At 35.4% G+C, this 9892-nt stretch overlaps 1 protein-coding gene across 1 annotated transcript in view; it reads right to left on the reverse strand.

Annotated features, from left to right (window-relative positions):
* LOC106463697 (tyrosine-protein phosphatase 99A-like) overlaps positions 1-9892 on the reverse strand; it is a 114003-nt gene that overhangs the window by 70224 nt on the left and 33887 nt on the right. Inside the window, exon 3 of the mRNA XM_013923757.2 lies at positions 4644-4767. Coding sequence (XP_013779211.1) covers positions 4644-4767 — 124 coding nt within the window. The remainder of the gene's footprint in view (positions 1-4643; positions 4768-9892) is intronic.

The raw sequence follows: 9892 nt of genomic DNA on the forward strand, positions 1-9892 counted from the left end.
TATTATAGATGGATTGTGGTATGCATGCCGTGTTTCTAGGCAACGAGAAACTGTGTTTATCCAGTTCTCAGTGTCGAAAAAACAATAACTTTCATTTTATTATCAAGTTACAATGAAAATTATCATATCCCAAAGTAGTCTGATAAAGTATATATAAAAATAAAGAAAAATAATAAACTAAAACTGTTGTTCTCAACAAAATTCAAAATTATAATATTTAGCAAAACAAAACAAATTCATTAACGCGCCAGTAACACACCCGCAAAACAAGAAAATTGAAAATTACAACATTTGTCAAGAAAGTACAAAAGGTATAATTTTTAAAGGAAAGTGTCTGAGGCAACAGCTTCCAAAGGTGTTGTAGATATCTCGTCTGTCGGATATAATATAAAACAAAGATTTGAGTAAATGAGTCCATGAACAGAAAATGTTGGTATTTGTTAAACGGATACAGAGTTCTTGTCTTCGAACTCAAACTTACGACACATTCGTTATTGTATAGCCTCTCTGCAATATATATATATATATATATATTCAAGAAGTAATTTTACAAGCAGTATAGTAAAATATATAAACAATTTTACATGTTTGAATGTTTGAAAAGTAAGTGTAATAAGTAAATTACAGCATTCAAACCATTAATAACTGAAATTATTCAGTTTACCAGAAAATCTCTAGAAGTGTGAACTACACAGAACGTTTTGCCAAAGCTAGTCCAAAAAAAATAAAATGTTTCTGAGTCATTCAATTACATCAGTATATATACACAATGAAGTTATTACTTTCAATTTACTAAAATTATTATTATGGGGATTGTATTAGCAACTTATCAAACTGATTATTATTGGAACTGTACTAGCAACTTCGTAAAACTGGTTAATACGGGAACTGTACTAGCAACTTATCAAAGTGATTATTATTGGAACTGTACTAGCAACTTAGTAAAACTGGTTAATACGGGAACTGTACTAGCAATTTAGTAAAACCGGTTTTTATGGGAACTGTACTAGCAACTTAGTAAAACTGGTTAATACGGGAACTCTACTAGCAACTTAGTAAAACTGGTTAATACGGGAACTGTACTAGCAACTTAGTAAAACTGGTTTTTATGGGAACTGTACTAGCAACTTAGTAAAACTGGTTTTTATGGGAACTGTACTAGCAACTTAGTAAACTGATTAATATGGGAACTGTACTAGCAACTTAGTAAAACTGGTTATTATTGGAATTGTACTAGCAACTTAGTAAAACTGCTTTGCAACATGATAGCAACTGAATATATTTTTACTGTAACCAGACTTTTCTCTTGGTATTACATCAGTATAGTTGATTCACAATGTCTAATACTTACGTTTGTGCAGTTTTACTTTATCAAAAACGTAGCACGGTAAGAACAAATCTAGTTTGTTTTCTACTTAAGTTCACAATACAAAATCCACCGTTAAACTCCAAACATTCTACATAATCCTAAAATTCGGTATTTTTTAAACGCAGAATTTCCTAAGTGATATATCTAATCTTCTCTTACTTCTTGTTTATTGTTCCATAATCAAAGCTTCAGCTTTCTATTAAAATTTACCAAAGTGATACTTTTAACCACTTCTGAGTTTCCTCGAAATGGCAAACACTGTAATATCTGGTTTAATTCTTAACGAATAAATTTACTGATTAACTCTTTGAAGTAAAACAGTAATTTACAATTTGCTTATGATGACCATATTATCATATATATGTATATATATTATATCACCATATGTAGTGTACGAAGATGATAACTATTAAAACTGTAACGTGAAATTAAAGCTAACAGTTTAAAAAACATTTCACAGATGGCGCCATCACATTCAAGTGAATTCTTTATATAATTTTTCGTAAATAACTGTTTGGTACTATTTAATTGAATTTTATGAAGATGAAACAAAAGCGCAACATAAAAAATAGCTAATTTATGTGAACTAAATCGAATCTTTTCAAATAAATCTCTGCACAATTCTAAAGTATACGTAATTTTCTTTTACGTCTTTATTGACAAATAATAATTCGCCAATTCCTTGCTAACAAGCGTAGCTGATGAAGCTCTGTTATATGTGATTCTGCCTTGAATAATATTAAACTACGAAAAGACAGGAAGAAACGAGAAGGGAGAGAATGTCGTCAGTATAACCCTAAATCGCAATAAAATATAAAGCCAGGTTATACAGCGAATGACTACTGCGTTCAACAAATGACGAGTACACTGCTTGTGACAATGATTAATTCCCCCCACTTATGTCAGACCCTAAAATCTGACTTGTAAGTGACTTGAATAAAATTGATAATAATTACAATTCACTTTCTTATTCTGATTCACACCATAACAGTAGCTGTTCGTGAAAGTCGATTATATAGATAGCGCCTAGGCCACTGCTATGTCTTGTCATATCCAGCCAGCTTGATGATCCCTAGTATTGGGCGAAAAGCCTCGTTGGCACTGCATACGGCAGATTTAATGTGGTTGACCTATTAGAACATATTATCTTTTGCTTTCACTCATGGGTTCTTAGAATTACTTTATTCAAGAGTCAACGCATGCCAGAAAAGGGCAGAAACCGTAATTTCCGGTCACCAACAGGGAATTTATTGTTATATCGCGCTCTTTGGGTTTTGAAAGAATTAAAATAAAACTGGTTTCATCAACTGAATAAAACTGTTCAACTACCGAGGTGTTTTAACTTTCTGACAGAAAACTCGTTGTCATATTACACGGCTGATTTTTTCACCAAGTAATTTTCTTGAGAAGTAGTAATCATTATTAAGTAAGTAATTGACAAACTTAACTATTGTTTAAAACTATTGTTTTTATGCATATTTTCTTGATTGAAAAAATAAACATTACACAATATGATAGGTGGTTAATAAACGTATTATACAACATGATAGGTGGTTGATAAATTATCTTGATTAAAACGGAACTGTACACGAGTACCCATACCATTATGGACCAGGACACCTGGGGGTTGCGATTTTTAATTCGATTTACAGAGGGTTAATCATACTTCATATGAAAGATTTGAATATGCTGATACAATGTCGCCTATGTCATCGCAGACACCAGCCGTGATGACATAGGCGACATGTTTAGTAAATAAACTAAATTCTTGACCGTTCGTCATGAATGCTTTGGCGCCACACATTAACTTCTGGCTGGATAAGTGTGTCATAACACTTTTAATGAAGGGATATTCGTACAGTGAGATTGTCAAATGAGGTAGTGCCAAAGCATGACTGAAGAACTACGTCATAGCCCTTTTAGAGAAGGAATATTCGTACAGTGAAATTGTTTGTTTGTTTGTTTTGAATTTCGCGCAAAGCTACACGAGGGCTACCTGCGCTAGCCGTCCCTAATTTCGCAGTGTATGACTAGAGGGAAGGCAACTAGTCATCACCCCCCAACCGTCAACTCTTGGGCTACTCTTATACCAACGAACAGTGGGATTGACCGTCACATTATAATGCCCCCACGGCTGAAAGGGCGAGCATGTTTGGTGGGATGAGGATTCGAACCCGCGACCCTCAGATTGCGAGTTGAGTGCCCTAACCACCTGGCCATGAAAGAAGGGAGCCTTCAATAATATCCATAGATTTACTCGTACATCAATCAGAGTGTTTCGACAGCAGTGGATTCCAAAAGAAAACCTCCAATGTTTCTAGAGCAACGCCTCATTGGTAGAGTGAAGGCTGTGGTTACGAAAGAGAACTTCCCGACCCCCGTTCCCATGAAAAATAAATAAAAAAATCATTGCAATGAAGTTGGGTTCCATTAACAAAATAATAAACATGATTTTGAAACTGACAAATACTCAAACCAAAAATCTGCAAGCTCTTAGTCACAACTGGAAGCCAATGATTGTTTTAGTGAAAATAAAAATTGTCAAATAAACCGGAAACAGCAATTTCATTGGGCAACATCTAGTCTCTCGGTGCAGCTTCAAAGGATGGGTTATGGAAAGTTGTGTGGTCTAAGATTAATCTCGCTGTCCTTTGCAGAAGTGGATTATCATGAAAAATGAGGTTTCACGCAACAGGGGGGCAATCATGGCTATCAGAGTGGGCAAAAATAACGATGGAGGGAATAGTTCCAAAACTAAGAACGTTATTCGTATAACGTGCGATTAGTCTCAGTACATCCATCGTTAGGTTAGGGCTATAGTAATAAAAATGATCATCTGTTAACTACAACAGACGTCATAGATCTTGGATGAAATTATAGAATTTGATAAACATTCTTATAACTTGATGTCTACACCAAGATACACAATGGGTAATTTGCGTCTGCGATGTTTCCGCCGTGGGGATCTGACTCCGAATTTCAGCGACGCAATCTCTCCGAAGCTTACAGGGGATCTTTATTTAAAAGCTTCTTTATTACTTTGATTTCTCCCATAGAGTTCTGAAAGAATATCTTAACGGAAAATATTCTAAACACTTGTTTTTAAATATTACATTCTTGTAACGTTTATTTGCCTATTATCATTATTATTATTACAGCCACAAAATAAGTTTTATACGTTATCGTTATTTAAAGAATTATAAAGTTAGCTCTATGAAATAGAAGCCTATAAATGATATTCAATACGATGAATAAAGCCACAGGATAAACCTACCTTATGTGGATGACGTAATGAATTATGGGACTGTAGTGGTTGTCTATACTCGGCGCCCACGACAGATTCACAGACCTAGAAGTAAAGCCCATTATCAGGGGCATACCCGTTCGATCCGGTATGTCTGTAACAGAAAAAAAGTATGAAAAAAAGCTTCTTTCTCCTTATCACATGGATAAACAAGAATACAATGTAGCTCAATAAAAATCAATTTAGTATTCTATAAAATATTTTTTGCTTTTATATTCAATCTTCTAATCCGGTTTCACCCAATGGGATGAGCAACTTTAATACAAACTGACCATACCGATTATGTTCCACCTGTCTTAGAGGTAATATAATATAAATAGCTGAATGGAAGTTTATTAAGATTCAAAAGTGCATTCCTTCGAACTTTAAACACAACAAAACCATACCTCATGACCCATCAAAGTCATTAATGTTCACGCACGATCTAACCCTAAGGAGCGATAACAAAGCTTTTGTAAAAAAACAACAACAACAACCCTTTAATTCAGTTTTCCAAAGATATGTAAAAGAAACACGTAACTTGATAATTCTCGTTTTCCCATTATCGCATAACTCTTAACTGAATAAATTTATGATGAAACTGCTTTGTTCAGGTCACAAGTCAATGTTTTTGATTATTGCTGTTCAAAGGTTTCTTTTTTCTAGGTGAATGACTGTTTTGTTATTCATCACATATAAACGTTTTTCATACTTGTATCACTCCAAAATTGAAATAAGAAAAAGTTCCTTGTCCTTTTGTTTTCAGCACTGATCATAATTACAAGACGCTTAGAAAGCCTACAAGAAACTAGAAGATGGTGGGAGTTAATCAGTGCTATCCGTCCCTAATTTAGCAGTGTAAGACTAGAGGGAAGGCAGCTAGTCATCACCACCCACCGCCAACTCTTGGGCTACTCTTTTACCAACGAATAGTGGGATTGACCGTCATATTATAACGCCCCCGCGGCTGAAAGGGCGAGCATGTTTGGTGTAACGGGGATTCGAACCCGCGACCCTCATATTGCGAGTCGAGCGCCCTAATCACCTGGCCATGCCGAGCATTATTAGCTCCATTTCTAAAGTATCAATACACATCAGTCAACAGTACGTGTAACAAAAACAAATATATATAATTCACATTACAAACCTATTAAATGGGTATTTTGTAAGATAGTAAAACCACTAATGGGAGAATTTTAACCAGTATTCAAATATTTATACTCAAGAAGTAATAAAAAACAGGAAGCTGTTTTGTAAAGTTATTCAAACTCTAACTCGAAACTTTTGAAGGAACATTGTTATTTTCAACCTAAACAGAAAATTATGGGCCACATGAGCTAAAGCGCCAGGTTAGAGACATCAAGTTTCAAATATCGCCATCCCTATTTTAGATCTGCTGACCAGAGCGAAAGCAACCAGTACATGCCATTTATGTGACCACTGTTAACCTAAGAGCGAGATTTACTGTCATAAGTATACCCCATCAACACACACCTGAAAGTGTGGAGATGTAACAACTACAATAGAATTTACGAGAGAAAAACAATTAAGGTAAAAAAGTTTTGATATAGAAATTTTCAAAATTAATTTTCTGCTGTTTTCACACCACGTTAGTCATGAGTGTCGTTTAATTCTTTTCACGATGTCATTCACCTAGAGTAGCACCTTTTTTTTCTTTTCGGTCTGGAATATAATCTTGAGACATACTGTTTGGAACTTGAGAACGTATTTTAACTGTGTTTGCTGTAAATAAATATTTTTATTGTAGATTTGTGTTCAGTTTATATTTACCATAACTTCAGTATTCAGAGAGCATATAATTATTTCGCAATAAACATCCTGTTGAATCTCCCTTTATTAAGCGGACCTGTCTTGTCTCTCTGAGTGGAACTATTTTTTTATGTGAAGTACAAAGCTGTGATAACGCAGGGTAAAATCCTTTGAAGCACGAGCCCTTACGTTTTAACCTAATCTTTTCAGATATACTCTATGTTGGACGTTAAATACTCTATTAAAAACGCAGCAACATAAAACAATCCAAAGCTATACTGGATCCATATTAGAAAAAACATCATGTGCTCTCTTATTTGTACATTTAATATATTTTAGCCACAGAAAATTCTACTTGTAATTCTCCGCACTTGATACCAGTAACAAATAGTTAGATAGACAGATATAGTTTACTATACAAAGTTCAGAATTAAGCTTCAGGTATACAAAACCATTTTAAAAGAAGTACAAACTTAATATCGAAATTAACTGACACCTAGGAATCGAGCACTTATTGACAGTCCTAACAAATATCGTTCACTACTTTATATATAAACTAATAATGTGAAGCAGTTATATGTTACTTGGGTATTTTAACCACCTGAGTATGGACTTCAAATGGCAAAATGTTTGAAGAGAGTTCACACACCACTCAGACTCCTGTATGAAAAGAGTTTACACGCTACTGGGACCCCTATATGGTGAGAGTTTACACATTATTGGGACCCCTGTATGGAGAGAGATTATACACTACTAGGACCTTTGTATGTAGGGAGTTTACACATTACTAGGACCACTATCTGGAGAGAGTTTACACATTACTAGGACCCCTGTATGGAGAGTTTACACACTGCTGGGACCCCTGTATGAAGGGAGCTTACACATTACTGGGACCTATATATGAAGAGAGTTTATACATTACTGGGACTCCTTTATGGAGGAAGCTTACACATTACTGGGACCCCGGTATGGAGGGAGTTTACAGATTACCAGGACCCCTGTATGGAGGGAGCTTACACATGACTGGAACCCCTGTATGGAGAGAATTTACACATTACTGGGACCCTTGTATGGAGAAAGCTTACAGATTACTGGGACCTTTGTATGTAGGGAGTTTACACATTACTGGGACCACTATCTGGAGAGAGTTTACACATTACCAGGACCCCTGTATGGAGAGAGTTTACACACTACTGGGACCCCTGTATGAAGGGAGTTTACACATTACTGGGTCTCCTGTACGAAAATAATTTACACATTACTGGGACAACTGTATGGTTTATCTTGATCAAGTCACAGTTATAACTGCTATGCAACAGGCTGTAACCGGTAATCGGTTGAAAAACTTCATACTTTTCGGAAGAGCAAATTTGAAACGTTTTTTTTTTCTTTAGTTCAACAGAACCATGAAGAACAATCAACTCCCAGAAATTCTTAATGTTATGGCCCTGTGGTTATTCCGAAGGATTCCACGGTTTAGTATTTTTGCTTTGATCTTCAGAAATTTACTTCAGCGACTTCCAAGTTCTCATTAGTTCAGGCATACCATGAAATGAAAGTACATCAACGAAATGATTGATAAATATTCTGAAATTACCAAAATCATTGAAGTCCAAATCTCGGACTTCCTAAGTCACTATACATTCCATTAAGGGCCCCAACGAGTCATTCAAGCAGAAAATTACCTTTAAAAGCTTTATTTTTCAAATGAAGCGAATAAAAAATATGCTGTTCCGATATCTCGTAAAAACTTATATGCTTGGTTAGTTTTGTGTGCTACCACAAAATAGTTCATACAGTTTGAATGTTTTTCATCAATTTCTTTTGTTTGTTTTGAATTTCGCGCAAAGCTACACGAGGGCTATCTGCGCTAACCGCTAACCGTCCCTAATTTAGCAGTGCAAGACTAGAGGGAAGGCAGCTAGTCATCACCCCCTACCGCCAACTCTCGGGCTACTCTGTTTCCAACGTATAGTGGGATTGACCGTCATTTATAACGCCCCCACGGCTGAAAGGGCGAGCATGTTTGGTGGGACGTGGATTCGAGTCGAGCGCCCTAACCACCTGGTCATGCCGGGCCGTTTTTCATCAAGTAGATAGCTTAATGATAATTTCGTGCATATAAAACACCTTACGTTACTTTAGACTGTTTTACTTTAGTTTGACCATACTATATGAATGCATGCATATCCAGTCTAACTCATTCAGCAATTATGTTATTTAGAAAATACGATATACTGACAACGGTTACTAAGACAATTTAAATAAACACACGCATAATATTTTGGTTAAAAATTTGTACAAAAAATTAAAACATGGGTAAAAGTTCTTAGAACTTCAAAATATTAAAACCCACATTAAAGCATGCCATAAGATCTTGTTTTTAATATCTTTATATTAACTAAAAGTTAGTGTTTCGCTTGTAGAAAAAATGATGGGCCAAAAGTGCCTTTTAGTGAGATTGTTCTTATAATGAAAACAAAAAGACTTATCGGTTCAAATCCTTGCAGACGTTTTACACATGTTCGGTATAAAACTGATTTATTAATACGTTTTTTTAAAACCTGTGATTTTATGCCAAACATAACGAGTTATTTTTAAATGTCTCAAGCTCAAAATATGAAGTTTTTTTGTACAGCTTTCTGAGATGCACGTTGCTTGATCTCTCACTTTTTATCCTCCTTATATGCAAGGCTGATAACTCGGGCCATCTGCAAGATCCCACCCAGCAACTAAATGTGCACAAGGTGGCGCAGCTTTCCAGTATCACGATCGTATAATATTCGGTCAGGTGCTACTACACCACAGTAAGGCCGACCTCAAATAAGATAATACAGGTCGTGATAAACTATCAGAACACATTATATCACACACACACACACACACAAGTAAACGACAAACCAATTAACGTTTTTTTCCTTTCACAGTTCTCGATCATAACTCAGGAATTATTCATATCTTTCACATTTATATTTACAAAAAAGTAAGTTTATCGAAAGTAAGCTATAGTGGAAAAAAGAAGAAGTTGGAAAGGAGAGAAGATTTTAAAAGTTTTAAGAATTTTAAGATCAGTGGTGTAGTGAAGGGTATACGTGGGTAAATCCACTTTTTCATTCAAAATGTGCGGGCAGCCTAGTCAGTCACAAGAATCGTCGTCAGTGTCGCTGCTTTCTTCTGCATGCACAGAAGGCATTGTCAGGGACGAGGGACTTTATTGAGATCCCAAGCTCAACACAACCCGAGTTAACAATCCTACCATGCAGTATCAAAAGTTCGCGAAAGATATTCAGCTTAATGAACATCTAATCAAAAACACCTTAGGTGTGGTAAAAGGTGCAGCCAAAAAAAAAAAAAAAAAAGGATTCAGCGTGCGACTTTAAGGAATGAAATCAAAATTGGCGGCCAAACTGGCAGGTATACTTATAGCACTGATAAAAATTTTACAGCAAATATTCATTTATTAGTTAGCC

Source organism: Limulus polyphemus, unplaced genomic scaffold (assembly GCF_000517525.1).
Source record: "Limulus polyphemus unplaced genomic scaffold, Limulus_polyphemus-2.1.2 Scaffold1463, whole genome shotgun sequence".
NCBI classification, from domain to species: Eukaryota; Metazoa; Arthropoda; class Merostomata; order Xiphosura; family Limulidae; genus Limulus; species Limulus polyphemus.